This window comes from Penicillium hispanicum (genome assembly GCF_028827665.1).
Source record: "Penicillium hispanicum strain IBT 35686 chromosome Unknown utg000001l_segment0_segment0, whole genome shotgun sequence".
In the NCBI taxonomy this organism is placed as follows: domain Eukaryota; kingdom Fungi; phylum Ascomycota; class Eurotiomycetes; order Eurotiales; family Aspergillaceae; genus Penicillium; species Penicillium hispanicum.
The window spans coordinates 3,453,971-3,476,966 of NW_026623193.1; the positions used below are offsets into that span (position 1 = coordinate 3,453,971).

At 43.2% G+C, this 22,996-nt stretch overlaps 7 protein-coding genes across 7 annotated transcripts; 4 read left to right on the forward strand and 3 right to left on the reverse strand.

The window, feature by feature from the left end:
• Nucleotides 1-95: 95 nt before the first annotated feature.
• Nucleotides 96-866, forward strand: hmgX (the record flags this gene model as incomplete). The annotated part of the gene is made up of 1 exon (XM_056940506.1): nucleotides 96-866. One exon carries the CDS (start codon nucleotides 96-98, stop codon nucleotides 864-866), a length of 771 nt encoding a protein of 256 aa, XP_056804786.1.
• A 186-nt stretch (nucleotides 867-1,052) lies between these two features.
• On the reverse strand, nucleotides 1,053-2,555 carry hmgA (putative homogentisate 1,2-dioxygenase (HmgA); the record flags this gene model as incomplete). Its single annotated transcript, XM_056940507.1, has 4 exons — nucleotides 1,053-1,173; nucleotides 1,224-1,874; nucleotides 1,928-2,437; nucleotides 2,488-2,555. The coding sequence occupies 4 exons, from the start codon at nucleotides 2,553-2,555 to the stop codon at nucleotides 1,053-1,055; spliced, it is 1,350 nt and encodes a 449-aa protein (XP_056804787.1).
• Nucleotides 2,556-2,891: 336 nt separating this feature from the next.
• maiA (maleylacetoacetate isomerase MaiA) lies at nucleotides 2,892-3,614 on the reverse strand (the record flags this gene model as incomplete). The annotated part of the gene is made up of 1 exon (XM_056940508.1): nucleotides 2,892-3,614. One exon carries the CDS (start codon nucleotides 3,612-3,614, stop codon nucleotides 2,892-2,894), a length of 723 nt encoding a protein of 240 aa, XP_056804788.1.
• Nucleotides 3,615-4,004: 390 nt separating this feature from the next.
• N7459_001324 (ankyrin repeat domain-containing protein) lies at nucleotides 4,005-6,242 on the reverse strand (the record flags this gene model as incomplete). The annotated part of the gene is made up of 1 exon (XM_056940509.1): nucleotides 4,005-6,242. One exon carries the CDS (start codon nucleotides 6,240-6,242, stop codon nucleotides 4,005-4,007), a length of 2,238 nt encoding a protein of 745 aa, XP_056804789.1.
• Nucleotides 6,243-7,242: 1,000 nt separating this feature from the next.
• Nucleotides 7,243-9,846, forward strand: N7459_001325 (uncharacterized protein; the record flags this gene model as incomplete). The annotated part of the gene is made up of 3 exons (XM_056940510.1): nucleotides 7,243-7,450; nucleotides 7,513-8,146; nucleotides 8,202-9,846. The coding sequence occupies 3 exons, from the start codon at nucleotides 7,243-7,245 to the stop codon at nucleotides 9,844-9,846; spliced, it is 2,487 nt and encodes an 828-aa protein (XP_056804790.1).
• Nucleotides 9,847-10,317: 471 nt separating this feature from the next.
• N7459_001326 (protein transporter TIM17) lies at nucleotides 10,318-11,078 on the forward strand (the record flags this gene model as incomplete). Its single annotated transcript, XM_056940511.1, has 5 exons — nucleotides 10,318-10,386; nucleotides 10,472-10,615; nucleotides 10,667-10,721; nucleotides 10,776-10,930; nucleotides 11,037-11,078. The coding sequence occupies 5 exons, from the start codon at nucleotides 10,318-10,320 to the stop codon at nucleotides 11,076-11,078; spliced, it is 465 nt and encodes a 154-aa protein (XP_056804791.1).
• A 491-nt stretch (nucleotides 11,079-11,569) lies between these two features.
• N7459_001327 (isoaspartyl peptidase/L-asparaginase) lies at nucleotides 11,570-13,084 on the forward strand (the record flags this gene model as incomplete). Its single annotated transcript, XM_056940512.1, has 1 exon — nucleotides 11,570-13,084. One exon carries the CDS (start codon nucleotides 11,570-11,572, stop codon nucleotides 13,082-13,084), a length of 1,515 nt encoding a protein of 504 aa, XP_056804792.1.
• Between the last annotated feature and the right edge of the window lie 9,912 nt (nucleotides 13,085-22,996).

Sequence of the window (22,996 nt, forward strand, 5' to 3'; positions counted from 1 at the left end):
ACGCAACTTCTCATTTGCACACACATCACGTCGTGTCGTTGCCAACCACCCTCTCCCAAAGCTCTACCGTCGAGTGAACCACTTCGCTATACCTCATGACGAGCGTCGCACAAGCCCGCCCATCGCTCACGTCCAACGACGCGGCTGTCCTCCAGGCGCTCTTTGACGCCGAGTCCTCTCCCTCCTCCGGCATCACCATCGACTCCGCTCTTCCCCCATGGCCGACATCCGTGAACATCTCACCAGAAGACCTGATCTCGCTCAAGAACCGTGAAACGGAAATCATCCGAACACTCCAAGCCAGCGACGCCCCAAGCCGAGAAGTCGTCCAGTCAGCTTTGGACGGCATCGACACCCTGTTGAAGCAATACCCAACCTACCCATCCGCATACACCAATCGTGCCCAGACCCTCCGCATTCTAGCCGAGCTCCAGAGTGACTCGCAGGCCGGAAACCGGGAAGCAGACGACGCTCTCTTCACTCCCCAGACGGCGGATCTATCGACTCGTGTTTTCGCCGACCTTGGCCAGGCAATTACTCTCGCGACGCCGACTTCTCCCGCAGACCCGATGTCGTCGGTGCAGGCGCGACTGCTCGCAGATGCACACACACACCGTGGGTATCTGCTTTTGAAAGCGGCGCGGATACAGAAGAATCAGAGCGCGCAGGGAGTGAGGGAAGTTGGCCCAGAGCGTTTACGCGGGCTTGGGGCGGACGAGTTGGAGGAGATGGCGAGTCGCGATTTCTTCTTCGGAGGCAGATACGGGAACAAGGTGGCGCAGCAACTGGCGGTACAGACAAATCCCTATGCGAAGATGTGCGGGGCGATTGTCAAGGAGGCTATGAGGAAAGAAGTTGAAGGGTGATGTGCTTGGAGAATTGTATATAGTTGTGTTTATATATGTGACACACGCTCGGGGCGCGCTGCACTAGCCGATAAATCATGTTCCATTTCGATTGACTTGGCCTTATAACAAGTCATGCTTCATCAAACTATGTACATATACACTTAGCTATCGTAAGAGCCTGTATAACCCTGCTGAAGTTTCCATTCAAGCCTTGTTGGGGTTCTTGAAGTGGCGCTTCAGAGGCGTCCAGCTGTGGTCGTTGTATTCCGGCTGCACCTTCTGGCAGGTCTTCAGACCCCACTCCGAAACGCCAACCATGAGAGAGCTGTGACGAGAATCAACATGTGATTGGAGAGTATTTGGGGATACGCTTACCTTTCAAACATAAAGGCCATGCTGCCATCGCCGACCTTGCTCGGCTTCAGCTCCGCATTGCTAGCCCCCTCAAATGCACTCGAGTCCGGCCCGTGGGCACTCATCACGTTGTGCAGACTAGCCCCCGCCGGCTGGAAGCCACCTCCAGTCTTTGCATCGTAGCCACCGCAGATCAGACCCATGAACTCGGACATGGTGTTGCGGTGGTACCAGGGAGGCCGGAAGGTGTTTTCGGCGACCAACCAGCGCGGCGGGAAGATCACGAAATCCGCGATCGCAGTACCAATGTGGTCCGAGGGACCAGTAAGGACCGTAAAGATCGAAGGATCGGGGTGGTCGAAAGAGATCGAGCCAACGGTGTTGAAGCGGCCTAGGTCATATTTGAAGGGATAATAGTTACCGTGCCAGGCAACAATATCGAAGGGCGTGTGGTTCTGGCGGGCAGAGAACAGAGTGTTGTTGAACTTGCTGAACAGCTTGTACTCGGACGGTTCCTCCTCGTCGTCAAAGAAAGCGACGGGGGCTTGGAAATCGCGTGCATTGGCGAGACAGTTGGATCCAATCGGTCCCAGCTCGGGCAGCTGGAAGTGGCCTTGGTATAGTTCGCAAATGTAGCCTCGTACAGGGCCGGCCGGCAGGGTGACGCGGTACCTTGGGAATGTCAGTGACTGTTCACGACTCAAGAGATGGAGAGAGTCCCCGACCGAACACCACGGGGGATCACGCAAATCTCATTGGGGCGCAGGATGATGCGGCCTAGCTCCGTCTGGATATCCAGCACGCCGTGTTGGGGCACAATCAGAAAGTCTCCATCGGCAGAGTAAAAAGCCTCCTTGCCCATATCCTTGCCTGCCGCGTAGAGCAAAATGCCCAAGCCCTGCTTCATGGTCGGATCCCCCGATCCCGCCACCAGATGTAGACCATGGACCCAGTCGACCTTCTCATCCAGGTCAAACGGGTTCCACCGGAGCTGATTCGGGATATGGTGCAGCTTGTGAGTCTCAGTGGTCATGCGAGTGTGGTAGGATTCCGCATCTTCGGCAATGAAGCCCTCGTGTGCAGCGGCGGGGATGATACGATATACCCAGGTCTGCTTGTTCTCATGGCGAGGTGCCGTGAAGGCTGTGCCCGAGAGCTTCTCGGCGTACAGGCCATACGGGGCCTTTTGTGGCGAGTTCTGGCCGACGGGAAGGGCTCCCTCAATAGCTTCCGTCCTGAGAAATCAGTCAATCTCCTGTAGGAAGGACTTTTTACGATGACGTACTCGTGGTACGAGTTGAAGCCGGTCTGGTAAGAATAAGGATCCGGATGGGCAAAGTTGGTGACGGGCATGATGGTAACCGGTGCGGGTGAAATGGCTGGAAGGAGCGAGACTTTGTACTCGACGCCCGAGGAAGAAGCAAGAAGCACGAAGCAGCGCCGAGTTGCCGATCTCCCATCTTCTGACTACTGCAGAGATGCACAAAGGTTGCATCCCGCAATGCATTCGTCGCCGCTTGGATGCGGGGGGCGGGCGAATTCCGCGCCCGGAACACCCGCCTATTGCTATTGGCCACTCTATACTCTGCGATCTCGCCTTATACAGCTTCGAGTGCAATTGTCAGTAGTTTTGAGAGAACTGATAAACTATGTGAATAGATATAGACTGCCCCGGTTCAACCGCACCTTTCATTCATCTTCACTCGGCTGGTAGCCACCGAGAGGACAATCGAGCGACTCCTGCTTCGCGCGAAACTCCTCAGGCGTATCGGGCTGAGTCTGCCAGTGACTCTTCTGAATGGCCTTCTCCTTCTCGAGGTTCTGCACGACCCGGTTAATCACCGGGAACACAGACAAATCCACGCCCACACGCTCAGCCCCCCACGCCGCAGGAATCAAACAGATATCTGCCAGACTGATCTGATCACCGACGCTGAATCGCCCCGCCGAATACGCTACGATGACCTCGTATGCACGGAGTCCATCCTCAATCAGATCTTTCGACCAGGCAGTGCGGTCCGCGCCCAGCGGCGCAACTCTCTTCAGGATCTTGAGGTTCGTCACAGGCTGGATATCGCAAGCAACGATGGCTATCAGCGTACGGACGAGCGCGCGGGTCTCGGGATCCGAGGGCAACAGGCTTGGGCCTTTGTCTGGGAATACCTCGTCGAGATATTCCAGTGCTGCGAGCGACTGGGTAATCGTCACCGGGGCTGCGGTGTCGCGCTTGACGATTAGGGCTGGGACGGTACTGGACGGGTTGATGGCGCGGTAAGCTGGCGTGGATTGCTCATCCTGCAGTAGGTTGACAAAGACCGGTGTAAAAGGAATGCCCTTGAGATGCAGCGCGATGCGGAGGCGCGCGGAGCAGGACGAACGGAAGTAAGTATAGAGGGTTACTGTGTCGGGCATGTGGAAGGACACTTCCAAGATTTTGTGGAGTATCACAGATCGACCAAGGGCATAAACAACAGTCAAATCCAACGTGCTTTGACAAAGGCTGATGCTTCTCGGTCTTAAGATCCTACGTGAATGACGGAGAGTTCCTGAAACTCGTCATTCGCTCTGCGATGCGCGGAATCCATCCCGTCATGCCAAGCGCCGTGGTTTTCCGCTCGCAATCCTAGAGAGCTTTGTATCTTCTCCGTTCTCTCTGTCCTTGGTACGGTCGATAGGATTCGTTATGTGAGGTCCAAAGCCCTACAATCAGGAACTAGATTCTTCTGTTTCAAATACGATGTTCATTATCTCTCTAGTGACCATCTCTTGTATGTGCATAGCCACCGGTCCTGGAGGTTAGCCCTAAGCAGGATCCATCATCCTCCAGTAATGCTTTCTCATAGCTTTGATGATCAGAAACCCGCTCCAAGAATACTCCACCATGCTGGGAGCTTTGGAAGAGGGATCTGCAAGAGGGATATCAACAATATACCCTCCCGATCTTTCAGACTCCTCTTCAGAAGACGTATGTCCCTCCTCATCGGACAGAGGCTCGATTCCCTCAACGATAGATTCCTCTTCCTGACTGAGAATAGGGATCAAGCGACGGAAGCCATCGCACTCGTAGCCTCGTTGCTTGATGTTCTCCAAGAACAACTCGACAAACTTTACATTCCTCTCTTGTATTGCCACCTGAAGTGCGCTGAATCCGTTTTGGACTCTAGCTAGAGGATTTGCTCCCCGTGCGAGCAGCTCTTTGACGACAACATCGTCACGCTGTTCTGTTGCATACGCCAGTGCAGTGAAATTATCGAAGCCCGCCCCGTTGATATCAGCTCCACGGTCAAGCAATAGCTGAATCATCTGGAGCTTTCTTGGAAGGATGTTAGGCTTTCTTGGGTTGGCGTCGTTTTTGGCAATCGTGATGTTCAGTAATGGCAGATGCCCAAAATAATCTCCACGATATTGGCCATTCACATCGAGCCCGCGGTCAAGAAGGAACTCAACAATATCGGGATGCAGATGGCAAGCGGCCAGGCTCAGACAGTCTTCAAAGAATTTCGAGAGATCTTCAGAAGGCTTCAACATTGGATAAATCATTTTGAAACACTCAAGGTTTCCCAGGCCCGCGAGTTTAGCCATTCGCATGTACTCTTTGCTCACGTCACTCTGCATTTCCCTTACCAAAGGAAGATCCAGTGAGTCGAAGTGAGAGGGCTCAAGTATCTCCAGTACCCGCGAGACCACTTGGTTGTTCTCTGACTGCAGGCCCTGTACAAATACTTCCATTGCATCCTCCTTACTGCAGATCGTGCTCAGGGCACCTCGGTCAACCATGATTTGACTCATGGTTTCATCCCTCAGGGACATCAAGAGAGCCTCTTTACCAAATGACTCCATCAAAGAATTCCCTCCTTGGTCTAAAACTGCATTTAGAACGGATGGATGACGTCTCGCGATCGAGTGCAATACAGCCTGCTCAAAATGAACTATCACAGGGTAGTCGGCGCACGTCTTCGTGATCTCGTCTAGTAATAATGCAGTGAGTCTTGGGTGTCCCCACCATGCAGCTAGATCTGCGGCAGTGTAGTACCAGCTTCCGGATAGTCGAATCTCTCGGACAGGTGAGCATCCCAAGTCCAAGAGGCGACGGGCGAGGTCCTCATCACCGGAAGCAGCAGCACAGAACAATAATAAGGCACGTTGTTCCCGATCACTGGATGCGAGAATCGCCTCCATATCAACACGCGACAAGATCAGGGTGACTAGTCGCAGGTTATCACTCCCAGAGCCAACGGCAACTGCGAGTGCCTCTGCATCTAGCTCTGTCTGGAGATTGGGATACGCGTTATTGTCGAGCAGGAACCGCACTATGTCCTCGGAATTTCCCATCGCAGCACGGTAAAGCGCTGAGAAATGTCCAGGGTGGGTTTTGGCACAGGTTGCGTCAGCGCCAGCTTCGAAGAGATATCGTACAACCTCGAGTTTACCTGAGAGGACGGCCCAGAGGAGCGGATTTTGGTCGAATCGATCCCGTGAATTGACGTCGCACTTGGCTTCCTCCACGAGATACTTCACCGACGCGAACGAGCCTGTCATGGCAGCGTAGCTCAGAGCGGTTCTTGCGACTCGGTCATCGAGCGGGTGATCCGCCGGAACACCCATCTCCAGCAAGAATTGGATGACATTCACGTGTCCCGCCGTAGCTGCAATTACCAGGGGAAGATCCTCCGGATAGCTCGCAGCTTCGGTAACGATTGATGATCCAAAGACATCCACAAAGGCCTGTAGAACCTCCACATGGCCGTGGGCCGCCGCTAACTGGATTGGTGTTTGGTCTGAAATAGCTGCGCGATATCTTGCCGGGTCGATGTCTGCAGATAGAAGCTTGCGAACGGCGTCCGCGTTGCCTTTCTCCACGACTCGAGCCAGTCCAAAGGGGGAGTATCTTTTGGCGTAATAAGAGTAGAGTTTGGGGTTAGCGGCGTGATGTAGGCGCCAACATGTCTGCGAGACGGCATTGGCCTCGGAAGCATAATCCAGAAAATCAACGATGAGATACAGGAGCTCCGTGGGGAGCCACGTCAGAAAACACATCATGCCACTGTCTGGGAAGAGGGTGGGATGATAAATTCATTGAACCTGGAGGTACATGGTTTTGACTGGGTGAGAACCTTGGAGGACGATTGTGATGTTGGATGCAAGTGGATTCGGGATACCTTGGGGGCGCGGCGTGGGGAACTGCAATGGGTCGCGGCGATCACCTTGCAAGCACGTCAGCAGAGATACGGCACACTAGGGGTTAGAGCCAGTACTGATATGTTCACGAGAAATGATGAATGCACGGCGCTAGCAATAGTAGAGGCTTGGATAAGATATTGTGAAAGAGTCCGTGAGAGAGAGATGGGGAGGGCTGGTGGAAGAAAAAGAAGGATTGGCTAGAGCGGCGTCCTTGAGAGATCGAGCCTGGGAAGCCACTAGTCATTCACTGCAAAACATCAGGCAAACATGGATGAGTGATGGATGAAGGTGGCTAGAGCTATGAACATGGGACATAGCATGCCGAGGGAGTGGTTGAGCAAATATCCCAGATTCCGCAAAGAGAATCCTGCGTAGTCAATTTGCTCTGCTATACATCTCTAGACCTCCACTCTAGGCTCTCGTAGAAACCCTTGAGCCACGAATAGAGATCAACTCCTATACAGATTCAAAGCAACTGTTGCTCGCCCTAGTCAGACTTGTTTGTGGACCTTGTCCATCCTGTGGTTATTCTCCGATATGCCGGTCTACTTGCAATGAAGATCCAACTTAAGCTCAACATGGACTAAATCCCTTATGGGATAGTCGTTTCTTCTCTAGGCTGCCCGAAGATAGGTTGCCTTGTCACTGTTGTCAATGTTGCCAGCGTTAGTGTACGCCTCGGCCCCGCGGGGCAGGCGGAAAACGTCGGCTAGGCGAGGCTACTCATCTCACCGTCCCTCCCCCGTGTTCCCCGAAAACCTCCACCACGCCAATCACTCAGTGGAATCCGCATTGCTAATTACTAGTCTCGATCTTCTGATTCATCCAGCCTGGACGGTGACCGGTCGTGCGGCTGATGATGGATGGGGCCAGGCCATCGCGCCCAGACCGGCCTTATCAGCGCACTTACAAAGCGTGCATCCCTTGTCGGCAACGCAAGGCCAAATGCGACCTGGGAACGGGTCCAGACGGATTGCCGATCGGCCCACCATGCGCGCGATGCCGTAGGGAGATGAGGGAGTGTGTGTTCCCCGAGAAACGGGCCTGGGAGAGGTCCCGCAAGCGCGGTATGTCGGAGATCGTGCGACTCGCTTGGCTTTGCGTTGATTGCTGATCCGGCGCCGTCTAGGTCGATCGCCCGACGCCAATGACCATGATACATCCCCACCGGCTGAGCAGATCACATCAGGGCCGATGCCGGAAAGCGTCAAGAGGCAGTTCACCCAGGGTTATCAGCCTGCCCAATACCCAGATGCCTCCAGTCCTTTTCATCAAAGCTGGGCGTTTGCCAGACCTCAGGCGTCTCCTCAGAATGGCCGCGCTTCCCAAATTGGCATCAGTCCGGGCTCTGGTGCGGAAGGGAGTATGCAAGCCAATCCATCTCCGTCTCAATCCCACCGAGACGGTCGTCATCGCTCAAGTTCTCAACTGGCGAGCTCGATGATGCGGACAGTTGTCGCCAGTGGCAATGATGCCCTGAATATTCTTTTTGAAGCGGCAACTGCTCATAGCCAAGAGGATAGTTCTCTCAACGATGCCAGTCCACTGCTGGCTGCTGGCTCAAAAACAGGCGGCTCGAATGTCAAAGAGCGGGCGACTCCAAGAGAGTACGAAAGCCCGGCAGCTTTTGAGTCTATTCCATCAGCCATACGTCCTGCCAAGCTGTCAGATGCAACGTATGAGACCTTGCAAATATGGGAGGCCTGCCGATTTGTGAGAATGGGCTGGTTTACCGCTAGGGAAGCTGTTACCTTCGTCGATCTGTGAGTCTGTGGGCATCATGGCAACGTTCATGTGTCCGTTGCTAATATGAGATAGATTCTTCAAAAACATGTCCTGCCTCTCCCCTATCTTGACTGAATTCTACGCCAACCACCAAAACCATTACTGGCTTATCTCTCGAGAGCCCGTATTATGCTCAACCATCCTCATGATCTCTTCTCGTTATCACATTCTTCCTGGTGCTAGTGGGCAGTCTAGGAACTTTTTCATTCATCACCAACTCTGGCAGTATTGTCAGCATTCTACGATGCGGCTCGTCTTCGGGCAAGAAAAGTCCACCAAGTCTAAAATCCGTAGTCTTGGGACGGTGGAGGCGCTTCTCCTCTTAAGCGACTGGCACCCTCGTTCTCTTCATTTCAACGACGGCGATGAAGATCTTCTAATCCCCACAGTTCCCAAGCCCTCAGAGTATGATGATTCAAGCAGTGCATCGGCAAATCGGTTTTTGGAAGACATGATCGAGCCATCGCGACGATCAGATCAGATGTCGTGGATGCTTCTTGGGTGCGCGCTCTCTCTCGCCCATGAACTGGGGATTTTTGAAACCGAGGAGAATGATTGCCCTGAGGAAGAGCCAGAATGGAAGGCGCAAATGACGCTTCGCAGGCAGCGAGTGCGACGGCTTCTTTATGTCTATATTAACCAGCTCGCGTGGCGGATCGGATGCTTGTCACCGATCCCACAATCTCTCAGCCATGCTGTTCTGGGCGGCCGAAAACCTCGAGGCCTGAGTCAGCCCGGCAGCACTTGGTTGACCTTCATGGACTCTTGGATCGAATTGACCAAGCTGGCCCAGTCGGTGACCGACATGTTCTTTCCATCTGCCAAGTTTGCTCGCCAGCAACTCCACAACGGCCGATACGTTGGGCTCCTGGAGCATTTCCGGCCCCTACTCAATCAATGGAAAGACAAGTATTTGCAGCCTCATGTTCTTGATAAAGCCTTCTACAATGACTTGTTCATTGAGTACCATTTCATTCGCGTTTACATTAACTCGGTGGGGATGCAGGCAGTGGTCGAGCGTGCCGTGGCAGACACCGACCCTAATACCTTCGACGGTGTACGGCCGATGACCATCGATCCCACCGATTATGACTACATCCAGGAAGTCATTGATGGGTGCTGCCAAATTCTGCAAAAAGTCCTTCATCTCGCGGAAATGGGAGCTTTGTTCTTCTCTCCCGTTCGGATTGTCCTACGCATTACCAATTCATCCATCTTCCTAATGAAAGCCCTAAGCCTGGGCACCCGAGAAGCTACGCTCCGGGATTCGCTCGAAGTGCTAGAAAAGAGCATCAGTGCCCTCAAGTCCAATGCCCTAGACGATGTCCATCTAAGCGCCCGCTATGCCACACTCCTGGAGATGCACGTCTCTCGCCTCCGACGCAACTTGCTGGCATCCTCGAAGAACGTGAGGAATAGTCGAGGGACGACTCGACGATCATCGATGGGCCCTCCACTATGGCCTGATAATGGCGAGCATGTCAATCACGTCAACACCCCTATGTCGCAGGACTTGACATCGGAGATGGGCTTCATGCCAGCCTTCAACGAAATCGCCGATGACTGGCTTTCCCTGCCATTTGATCCTTCAATGGCACCATTTGGAATGAACAATGGTAGTCAGTTCCCGATGTGCGAGGGAGGTGCGTTGGATTTTATTTGGAATCTGCCATCGTGAGATCGCAGATATCCTGTGTCTTATAGTGTAGTATGGGGTCATTGCGACGTACATAGTTCGACTAAAATCGATGAGGATTATCGTCTCTATAAATACAATGATGAATGAGATACCCTCAGTTTTGATCTTGGAGCGGCAGTAAGAAGACTTTCGACGTAACCATGCGATAATCAGCGCTCGTTTGAGTTATTATTTTGCCTCCTGCTGTCAGTGGCAGCTCGGGTTTTTCTTCCAGCATGTTTTTGTCTTTCCTGCAGCGCCCGATTGCGCGGGTGGCGACCGGGTCGTCACGTGGGATCACGTTTCCCCGGGTCCGCAAAATCGCAGAAAAAGTCGACCCGCAACCCCGACGCACCTTATCGTCTGCGCTGCCGCTGTTCCGTCAACCTGATCGCGATCATCCCTACTCATCTACTCGACTCTGTCATCCGCTTCTGACACGACCTCCTCTTCTCTTATTCGTCACATACTATGGATCACTCCAGAGATCCCTGCCCCTGGGTCGCCCTGAGCGACTTTGGCGGTGCTTTCTGCATGGGAGTACGTGACAAACACACGTGTCGTGTCGCTGTTTAAGACTCGGGTTAGGCTCAGCAAACTGACCGGCGTTTTTTGTTCGATCTAGGCTATCGGTGGTGCTGTTTGGCACGGTATTAAGGGTTTCCGCAACAGTCCCTATGGCGAGCGTCGGATAGGCGCCCTGACTGCCATCAAGGCTCGCGCTCCCGTGCTCGGTGGAAACTTCGGAGTGTGGGGTGGAATGTTTTCGGTGCGACTACATTCCCTCTATCTTGTTGACCATATTGCTGACTACCTGTAGACCTTTGACTGCGCCGTCAAGGGCATGCGTCAAAAAGAGGATCCCTTCAATGCTAGTACGTTTGACGATAACAACTCCAATGCAGCAGGTTCTAACGGAGCATCTCTAGTTATCGCCGGTTTTTTTACTGGTGGCGCCCTTGCCGTCCGTGGTGGTGTCAAAGCTGCCCGTAACTCTGCCATCATGTGTGCTGTCTTCCTCGGCGTCATCGAGGGTGTCGGTATCGGTTTCCAGAGAATGATGGCCGACAACACAAAGCTCGAGGTAAGTTGAGCCCCAGGGTAAATGGTCTTGACCGGAGTCTATCCAGATGAATGGGTCTAGCCAGATGCGCACGTTGAATGGTCTACTAACTTGGTTCTGCTGCTAGCTCCCCCCGCCTCCTCCATCTGAACAGAAGGCTCTTGCTTAAACCTCCTCCCCGATTATTAAACCGATCGACTTCTTCCCGGTAGCCGACAACCACCTCCCTCTCTGTCTTCATAACGTATCCCCACATTGAGTCTCTCTTCTCAGGTGTTTGGTCAGGGTCCTCATTCTTAAACGACATGGCATAGAGGTTGCTGTTCTTGTTCTTTCTTCGCGCTTACGCTTTTTATACCGCCTTCCATGGCCTGAGTTTTCGGAGCATTGTATTATTGTGGACGACGGGCTCTCTGGCTGGTTCCCAAGACCGGCGTGTGTTTCTTTCTGTGGGCGCGAAAACCTCACGTCAGGATCTTTCTCTGCTCATTCTGCAAAAAAAGCGTCGACGGGGCCGTGGTGGATTCTTGTACATTAACGCATGGCTAGCAGGCATAATACGCATTTTCTTCTGCATTTATTGACCCGGTTCCGATTGCCTAGACAGCTATTGTGGGACGGCAAAGAGCCAACGGAGATATCTCTTTCTCGTTCACTGTCATGCTTGCGTTGACGCAGTTAGAGTGGCTCTCAGCGCGGGCGCGCATTCAACCATTCTCCGCTCTCCGCTCCGGCCGTCTATTCCCCGCGCGACCATTTGACTCGTTATCTCTGGCCCCTCCGGCTTTTGCAACCACCATCTACCACACCTACACAATGCCAACACCAGCAACGTTCAAACCGACATTGATCCTGCACGGAGGTGCTGGCAACTATGAGCGCGCCACTCTGCCCCCGGAATTGTATGCCGCCTACCACGCCTCCCTGCAGTCCTATCTCCGCTCGGCCCATGATCTCCTCAAGAACGGCACAACCGCGCTCGATGCTGCCGTACACGCAGTCTCGCTCATGGAAGACGATCCACTTTTCAATTGCGGGCGCGGCAGTGTGTTCACCACAGCCGGGACAATCGAGATGGAAGCCTCGGTTATGGTGACGACGGTACGAGACACCGAAGATAGCACTCCCCTCGACGGCGCGATCAAGCGTGGTGCCGGCGTAATGGGCCTCAAGAATGTCCGCCACCCCATTCGTTTAGCCCGTGAGTCTCTCCTGCACTCGGGGTGCACCGTGGACGGGACACCGACCAACGACGGCGGCAGTTTGCACTCGCAGCTTCACGGCTCTCATGTGGAGGCGCTGGCGCGCGGTTGGGGACTGGAATTCAAGCCCGATGAATGGTTCTGGACGAGGCGGCGTTGGGATGAGCATCGCCGTGGCTTGAAGGGGGAGAAGGAGCCCGTCTTCTTGAGTCAGGGCACCGTTGGCTGCGTTTGCTTGGACCAGTGGGGGGATTTGGCCGTTGCGACGAGCACGGGCGGCATCACGAATAAGCTTCCTGGGCGTATTGGCGACACCCCGACGCTGGGGGCAGGTTTCTGGGCTGAATCTTGGGATGAATTGCTACCGCATAATCCCTCGGCTGGATTCTCGTCTTCCGTCTCGTCTCTCGGAGAGTTCGTTCAAGAAGCCAGACTCTGGCTGGCTGATTGCCTGCCTCCGCTGTTCAGAGAACCCCGAGGCCCGAGCTATACGACTCTATCCACCAGTCCACGCATCCATCAACCAGGAATTTATTCTGAAAAGCCATGTCAGTCCTATCAGGCACCGCCAGCCAACCGGCAGACTAAAAAGCGTGCCATTGCCGTCTCGGGAACCGGTAATGGGGACTCATTCCTCCGTGTTGCTGCTGCGCGTACAGTCGCGGCAATGCTTCGGTTTTCAGCAAAAGACAGTTTGCTAACTCTAGCGGACGCTGTTACTGCTGTGGCTGGTCCTGGTGGAGAATTACAGCTCTCGGCTGGACCGCGATGGAATGTCACCGGTGAGGGAGCGGGCGGCGTCATTGGGATTGAAGCCGAGTCTTCACCGATCGCTGCTCTAGGTGGAAATCTGCGACGCGGCAAGGTCGTCTTCGATTTTAATTGCGGTGGGATGCTCCGCGCGTGGATTGATGAGGATTCGGACGGACGAGATATCGAGAAAGTCATGGTGTTCCGCGAAGAGTATCGATAGGTGGTTATTTGGGGTAGCCAAGTAGAAAATAGACCGGAGAAAGGATGTTTGTGTGACTATCTGGTTGACATTAAGTTTATTTTGCGAAGATGAACAGGCATTCTGTGATTTTAGCGAGCTATGCAGACATGGGTAAATCCAAGATTGAACGGCATATGATCAACACTCAACCGCGTAAAGGCACAACTTTGCTGCAGGATAGAAGAATCTATGTGCTACCTGTGCATCCAAATTTTAAAGAAAATCCTGCCTTTTTACAATGCCCTAGGAATATATGCAGCCAAAACATACAGAAATCGATTATAATGAAGCTAGGTATACATAACCCACCTACTCCTCGCTGTCATATATCTTAGATATCACCAAGATACAAAAAAAGAAAGAAGATACTCCGATAGGGGGAATCGAACCCCCGGCTGCCGTGTGAGAGACGGCGATGTTAGCCACTACACCATATCGGAGGGTGACTGCGAATTACGCTTTCGAGTTTAGACTGATCACTTTAAGTTTAGCGCTGCTTGTCCCTACACTTCTCCGTGCGTGTGCCTATAAAGTCCCCTCTTCCCCCCCTCCAGTCCTACATAACTCCTCAGCTCTCGGTGTTGAGGTATTTTTGCCATTAATTCGGATCACCAAGCTCCACCACCCCCTACACGCTCTACCACTTCTCTATAATCCCATCGCGTAACTTATCACCTTAGTCGCTCCACATCGAAAATTATTCCCTGCCATCCTAGATATATCCTCACTGCCACAGTCACTTCTTCGCTACGTCCCCGCCCTTATATCACCCAGTATACCCCTTACCACACTACTCACACTACGTTCGCTAATTCTATACTCACTGATTCTACGCTTACTAGAAATAAGGGAGTATAGATAACCTAGTCTATATTCGCCCTTTATTTTCTACAGCACTATATAGCTCTACTAGCTTATATCACTATTTATTCTTACTCTTCTTGCTCACCTATAGTAGCTAAGTCCACCACCAGAAATTATAGAGGTATTCCAGGCCCCTTATTAATTAGCCACCACTAGTGCTACTATAACTATAGTCTAATAACCCAGACTAACTCCTACGCCCCTATCAAATAGGACTAATTAATAGCTTACTCATCCTTATAAAGCAGATAGGTTACCAGCATATAATCTATAGTCTATCCAGTATAACCATATTTATATTATACAGTCTTGCTATAGCTAATTAAAGAACGTTCTTACTTTAGCGTGGGATAGAAGATAGTAGGAACAAACTTATTCCTAATAATATAAAATATAAATATAACCTATCTACTTTATTTCCTGTCTTTCATTTTACTATTTACTGATCTTTATAGGAGTACTAATGAGCTATCTTTAGTATTAGACTATACTTAGTAAGGTAAAATCTGACTTATAAGCAAAGGTCCTATTAAGTAGTAAGATTAGAGATAAAAAAGACAGAATCAGATCTATACTAGGATAGTAGTCTAGGGTAGAATAAAGAAGCTAATACTAGAGAGAGGAGAGAGGAGAGAAAAAAAAGTCCAATAAAGTTAGCTACCTCCTAACTAAAGTATCTACTATCAGAACTATAGTAGTAATAGTTTTTATAAAAAAACCCAAAAATAAATAGGTATATCTTTCTAACTAATCTCCTACCTAAAATAGGAGTAGATTGAATAGTCTCTTTCGCGCTATATATAATTATAGCTAGGCTTTAGAACTAATTAAATACCAGTATCTAACTATAGTAATATAGGTTGAAGTATATATACTATAGACTTATAATATATACGCCTTAGTCTGCCTATTAGCACCTAGCTTTTTTCCCACTACTGCTACAAAATTATAAAAGAGTCTGTCTTTATATAGATATTTTACTTTATATTTCACCTTTATTCTTATTTAGCCCCTTAATAAGGACCTTAATTTAAAAAGGCAAAATATATCTATACTTCCTATATCTCTTATTACTAAGTATACTATACCCTACACTAGCTGATATTTATCAACTAAGCCCTATTAAGAATAAACTTCAAGACCTTATAACCTAGAAGTCTATTACTATATATACCAGAATAATAAAAGTTATTAAAGACTTCTAGGATAGTACAATTATAACTATTAAATAAGCAAGACTTATTAAGACTGCCCTCAAGCTAGATATAATATTATATAAATTAATATAGTATCTAAATATACTTAAAGGAAAAGATCTATATAGTAATAAGTACAATAAAAGACTTAGCTATTTAATTATTTACTAATAAAGAAAGGCGACCTTAAAGTTAGGTATACTAAGCAGAGCCTAAGTATCTAAAATATCTATTTAGTAAAGGCCTATATTAATAATATTTATAATAAGATTAGGTCTTAGATAAAGTGAATATAAGCTATAGATTATATTATTATATTTACAATAACTAATAAGACTTTATATCAGTGGCGGCTATATTAGTATTAACGCCCCTTATAATAGCAGACTTATAAAGGCTGACTCTAATATATATATTAGCTATATAAGCTGGTTAATCCTAGACTGAGTGGTTGGTTTAAGATAACTAAGATTAATATAGTCCCTTAATCTGGTTTTATATCTATATAACTAGCTATATATTTTCACTTTCTTAATAGTGGATATAGAACTTTTATAAGGAAAGTGGGGTATTTTTTAACATATAAGAGCTACAGTAAAGGCTTAAGAGATAGGGTTATTATAATTTATATTATAGCTATTTTTAGATATAAATAGTGGCAGAGTAAATAATAAGTATATAATCTTCTGTATAGATAATAACTTATATAGTGTAAAATAGCTAATAGACACTTTCCTTTAACTAACACTATATATATAACCTTATAACTCTTGTGTAGATAAGGGCAGTAAATAAATATAAAAGACCTCCCACTCCCTAGGTATATAGAACTTTCTTCCTTACTCTTTTAAGATCTAAAATAGGAAAGCACTAAAGGATCCCTAGTAAATTAACCTAAATTACCCTATATCCTTTATATCTAATTATTATTAAGACCAAGCCCTCTCCTAAATAAGTCTAATAATAATAAAATTAATAGCTAAGATTGCCCTCTATACTATTTTAAAATTCTAGACCTAGACACTATTAAAAGCTATCTCAATTTATTACTTATAATATAGCCAAATAACCCCTATAGGCCCCCTTAGCTATATATTCACAGAAAATCACTTTATTTCCTATCAAAATAAGAGAGATTTTACTTAAAAACCTTTATAGATAGTATCTATTAAATCTACTATTCCTTCTAAATAGCAAAAAAGAATAGTAGTTCTATCTTAATTGCTCTACTTTACTCACTATAGCTTATAGACATCTTATTATATATAGCTATATTTATTAAAGGGAAAGGGAAGAAATTTTATATTCTGATATTAGATTAGACTTCAAATATAGTCTTAGTAATAGATAGACTGAAACTACACCATCTTTACTAATATATATTTTAGAAGTAAGCTTAAAAGAAAGGAGCATCTAGACTATAGTATCATAAGTTAACTAGGAACTCACTAAAGGAGGTTACTATTAGTTAGATCATATATATATATATATTTAGAGATAAAGGCTTAGAGGACAATAATCTATATTTAATAGGATTTAAATAAGTTTGTTAATATAATAGGATTTTTAGTATATCCTACTTTCTCTAAGAAGTGTTTAAATATTTTTTTTAATTAACTGAATTATTAGCCTAATAAAGAAGTTTTTAATAGCAATGATAAAATTGATTAAGTGCTAAAGTCGACCTAGAGCATTAAAGAGAATAAGAAATAAGTTAATCTATACAGAGCCTAAAAAAACAGACTAGAAAATATAGAATAGAAGAAAATGTTTGCACTGGAGAGAGAAAAAGAGAAGATAGAAGATCCTCTTATCTGAGAGCTATATATCTATATATTATAAGTAGGGGCTACCAGAACTATTAAACATCCTATAATAACCCTAGACATACTAGTTATTATTACTATACTTCACTATAGTTCCTAAATATATATCTTCACTATCTATATAAAGCAGACAGTATAAACTAGTGGAGGAACTAATCAGTTAATAACAGTATACTTAGAAGCAGGAAAAGATTTAACTTTTCCTGGGTTTAAACCTAAGACCTTTAGATACTGTTTACTTTATTTATAAAGAGAAAAGATTTAACCTCGCCTAGGTTTAAATCTAGGACCTCTAGATCTAGTTTACTCAGTTTATAAGTGTTATTTAGTTTATATATATTAACTGGTTTAGATTAATTATATTATTTATATTTAAGGCTAATACTAGCTTACCCTAAAGAGATCTAATTGGTTAAGAGTTTAGCCTATAAAGGTGGACCTTTAATACCACCTAAACTCTCCTTCCTTCTCCTCCCTAGCTTTAATCTACCTATTTCTAGACTTTACATCTTAGGTTTTCTTCCCTATCTTTTATAGGCTTACCTATATAATATATCCTACCATTAGTTTTAATCTAAGACCCATAGATTATAGAGACAGTTTATTACCTATTATATACAGAGTTAAATTACTAGCTTAGTTCTATAAAGTTTACCCAGGATCCCTTCTACGCCTAGCCCTAGGGGCAATTAATATATTAAGTAAGATTGGTATATGAGAACTTAAAGAGGGTACTATATATAAACTATAACTGTGTTTCTTCCTGAAGTCTTATAGGTCCTAAGCTTATTCTTCTTAAAAGAGGGACTAGAAAGGCTAAAAACCAAAATAGTAACTTTTTAATCTTTATTATATTAAAGAAAGTAGTATTTTAATTTTTTTTTTAGCTAATTTTAAATAGTTTAATGTTTTTTTTGTATTTAGACATTTTTAAAGTCAAAAACCACTAAAAAAAAAAAACTAATAAATCCTATAATATATTCAGCCTATAGTAATAAATATCTTATTCTTCAATAAATATCTTATTCTTCTAAAAGTATATATATTCTTTTAGTTATCTTAAAATAATTAATAATTATAATTATAGCTCCTCCTGATATATCAGCATTAGTAATCTAAAGGCTTATATCTGCTTATATAGGTCAACTATCAGTTAGTAAGGTATAATAAAGGGACTTAGCTAATAGTATTATATATATAAAGCCTAGAATTACTAATAGGAGAATACTAGTTAGAACTATAGGAATAGCTAGAACTATTTACCAAAAACCAAATTTTACTAAAAAGAATTTTTCTAGGGCATCTAGGGCATCTAAGACTATAGATAAATATTTTACTCTATATCAGAAAGCCCTAAAAACAATTTTTATATAAGGTATTCTAGTTATCTCCCTAGTAATAAAGCTAAAAAAACATCTTTCAATAGTATATTAGGGTTATTAACTATAGCCTCAGCAATTAATCTATCTACCTCTTATAGTGCTAAGACTTTCTTTAGGGCGGATTATAAGATACTAACTTCTACCTCAGATATATTAAAACTTTAATAATAGAAGCCTATAACAATAAAAGGAAGCCTACCCTTATAGGGATCCTATTCTCTAAGGGCTATAAACTTTAAACTATAGGTCCCTCCACCCCAGACTTAATCATATAGCCTAAAGATATCTTCTTTAGCGCGAATAGTTTCTAGGATATTAGCTTTTTCAGCTCTATACAAGGCTACTTCACCTCCTAAAACTAAGCTTAACATAAAACGCAATCCCTAGCTATCTTCTACAACAAACCTAGCCCACCTTAATCCTATACATTAAATCATCATAATCTTCTCCCCACTTAATATATAACCTAGCTTAACAGATTAGACTATTATCCTAGGCTATATAGATATTATACAGATTTACCCCCCCACAGAAGCATTATATAGTTAGAGATTATATCATAAGACAGTCAACTAGCCTAAGCCTTATAGCATATCAGATAACTATAGATTAGCCAAAGGCTATAAAGCTAAACTTTAATTAAGATAACTATCACTTAAAAGAGGTAAATCCGCCTATCCATGTAGATAATTAGACTAATCACAGAACTCCCTAATTATATTCATTTAAAAAAATTTAAACTTATCTAGGACTATAAAAAAAGCTTTCTATAAGCTACAGAATCATTTATAGTTAATTCAACCAAGCTAAGCGTCCTTCTACATTATCAAATTATTTCTAGAGATCTACCCATTAATCTTTTAAAGGTACTTAATAGCTCTAGGCTAATTAAAGAAGTTTTTTCTTAAATCTTACTATATACTAAGACAAAGAGTCTATAGATAAAGGGTTGCTTCTTCTTATACTACTCAATAATACAAATATAACGCCTCTTTAGTATACTCTATCAGCTATATCCTATCCCTACCAAAATAAAACTACATTTTTACCTCTGCTTTACCTAGGAAGAAAGCACTAGACTTTTCCTAGGCTTATTTAAATACTAAAAACCTATTAGCATAAGTCTATATATAATCACAGGAATAAACACTCACAATTAAAGGCCAACTAAGCCTATTCTTTCTCCTCTAAACTTTAGTATTTATCAGGATATAATATAGCCCTTAATATCCTAAAGTTAAGAGCTATTCCATCAGAAATATTGCTTTCTACCACAGTAAAAAGTATATTTAGGTTATCTAAAGAACTAAGAATAGCTCTAACAATAGCACTTCTTTATAAAAGGCTCAGATTTCTTATACTAAGCATCTCTTCATCTTTTTCTTTAGCTACAGTATATCTAGAAAATAGCTACTATTAAGTAAGCTCTAGCTAAGGGTTCTAAAGCGTTAGCCTAAAAAAAATAGTCCTATTCAGAATAGGGTTATTATTAGTAGTTTTAGAGCTCTATCCCTCTATAAAAGGAAGCTTAGGGTAATTAATATTTTTATCTACTATAACAGTTTAGTTAGATTAAAAAAAGTCAATAAGTATTTCAGCTTAATACTCTTCTATAGCTATATTAAACAATTTAGGGTTAACTTAAATATAAAAGAATTTTTATATTTATTTTCTTAGGGACCTTATAGTTTCCTTTTTACTTCTCTATCCTTTTTTCACTTTTTAAGAATTCTTTTTGCTTATTTTTAATCTTTTTTCCTTCAATTTTTCTATTCTTAGTACAGTATATTACAGAGTCAGAAAGGATATATCAAGGACTATAGGACTAAACTAGCTAACTATAATTAAATTCAAATTAAGAGTAAAATAGAGTAAATAATCTTAAGGTTAAAAATAATTTTATAGACAGACCTAACTTAAATAAATACTAATATATAGTCCTAAAGGCTATAATTCCCTAAAGGCTATAATTCCCTAAGATATAATTCCCTAAAATATAATTCCCTAAAATATAATTCCCTAAAATATAATTCTTTAAGCTATAATCCTATAATCCATAATTCTATAAGCTATAATTCCCTAAGCTATAGTCTATAACTTATAACAATAATTTTATCTAGGCCTAGATACTTACAACTTAGCTATAAATATTATAGCTTAAACATAAATATTAATTCCCCTAAGCAGATTATAAGAGAAAAATATCTATTAAATTAAGATCTATCTACTAAGATCAAAATCACTACTAATAAGCAGAAAAAGCTATAATTTCCTATACTATCTTTATATTTCTACTCAGTTAAATAACAATAGCTATTATTAAGTAAATCTATTATATAGAAATCAGCCTTAACTGCTAAATACTAGCTAGATTTTATAAAATAATATTATTAGAATTTAACGTTAATATAATAACCCACTATATCATAGTAAAAGGAGAAGGGTCTCTCTCTTTCATCCCTAATTAAATTAATATAAAACTAGGGGACTAGATTCATTTCAACTTCTACAATCTCAACTATATATTAACTAAATTAAGTCTAGAGGCTCTCTATACCTCTCTCCACCAGTTTAATACTAGCTTCAGTCAATTTAACTTAGATAATAGAAGTGATATATTAGTTACAGTAACTATAAACACTCTAAAGCTATAGTAGTATTACTATTAATAAAATAGAAATTCATCTTACTATTATACTAGTATAATATTTACTGTAAATCTAGGCGATTAAATAGATCAGTTCCACTGAAATATAAAGAGAACAATACACTTTATAAAGTTATCTATAGATCCTTGCTTTATTAGAACTTCCACCTCTTAATCATCCAGTCTGTCTACTTCTATTAAAAAGAAATATATATTAATAAGCTTAGTCTTAAGGCTTATAATCTCAGTATCTGCCTCTAATAGCTTATTACTAACTATAGTGATATATATAAGAACTGTTATAAAACCTTATTTATTATATAGGTCCTTTACAGTTATAAACCCCTTAAGTAGCTACTCTTTATTAAAAAGGAATTTAGAGACTGGAATTTCAGAAGCCCTAGAAAAAATTTATTCTAAAATAACTTCGCGAATAGGAATACTAGTACTCAGTTACCTTACACTTTAGTAGATATAATTAGTTTCTAATAATATAGAAGATATATATAAAGAGAGTAGAAAAGATATAGTTACCTATCATAGAGCAAAGAAGAGAGAAAGAAAAAATATAAGCTATCTACATAGCTAAAGCAATAGTCTCTCAACCTTAAGTAGCCACTATTAGTTTCTTATTAATAGGGCTTAATATTTATAGATCTATCTTTATTACTAACTATAGGACCCTTTCAATTTTTTTTTTTTTAAGCTTACTCTTATACTAAAATAGGAAATATAATATAATTCTATAAATTGCTCCTCTTAAAATTTATTTATATAGTATTAGTAGTTATATAACCTACACAGTACTAAAGCTCTTTTACCCTCCTATAGATAGCTTCCTCTCTCTTCTATCTATCTATTATCCATATCTATTCCTTCCTTCCTCTTACAGAAAACTTAATACAGACAGAGTTAACCTACCTCCCCTATAAATAAAGTTATTAATAAATAAACACAAGCTATATATATAGCACTTAGTAATTTAAGTCCCCTTAAATACTTCACTTCCTTCTAAGGGAGTTAGCACAGTCCTTCTAGTAGATCCAACTTTATCTCTATAGCTATAAGCATTTTTAATCTAGAGCTATCTATAAATAAACAAGCTCAAATAGGAAGCTTATCTAATACCAATTATAGAGCAGAACCACTTCTAGCAGAATACCTATATACTTATATATAATTAATATAGTAATCACCTAAAAGGAAAGAGGGCTATATTTAGCTACACCCAAGAACCAATAAAGGTCCCTCCAAAGCCTATTAAGCAGATAATATACACCTATCAGATATTATCAGTATTTACAGAATAGGGTATTATATATAAAAAGAATAGTATAAATAAACATCATCTTAGCTAAGTAGATCAGAATAATTTTTACTCAGACAGCTAACTAGGAATTTTTAATTCTGTTTTTAAACACACCTATAGCTAAGATTTTAGATCTAAAATCTTTAAATAGCTCACTAATACCTTTACCTATAAAAGACTTCAGACTTAGCAAATTATCCACTAAAAAGTATAAGCCTCTAATAACTACTTACTTAGCAAAGCATCAGCAAACATTATAAAAGTGCAGTCAAAAGAATATATAGTCTATAGGATTAAGCTTAGGCCCCAAAATCAGAATAAGATACTTACACAGAATAAAGGGAATCTCAGTATTATAGGATTTACACTTCTAGTATTCTTCCTAAGATTTAAAACCAATAGCCAAATAAATTATAATATCACTAACAGCAAAAAGATCTTAATAGAAAGGTTTCTAGGTCACATTAGTATTCCCAAAGTCAGCCAGTATAAATTATAAGTTCTACTATAAGGATTTTCCAATAGCAAAAGATAACAGACTAAGGTTTCTATATATAATTTAGCATAAATATATCTACTCTAAGCAAAACACCAACTAACTAACAATTTCTAATACTAATAAAAGCTCAAAAGATTTACCAGTATAATCAAAGATTTCCTAAAGGGA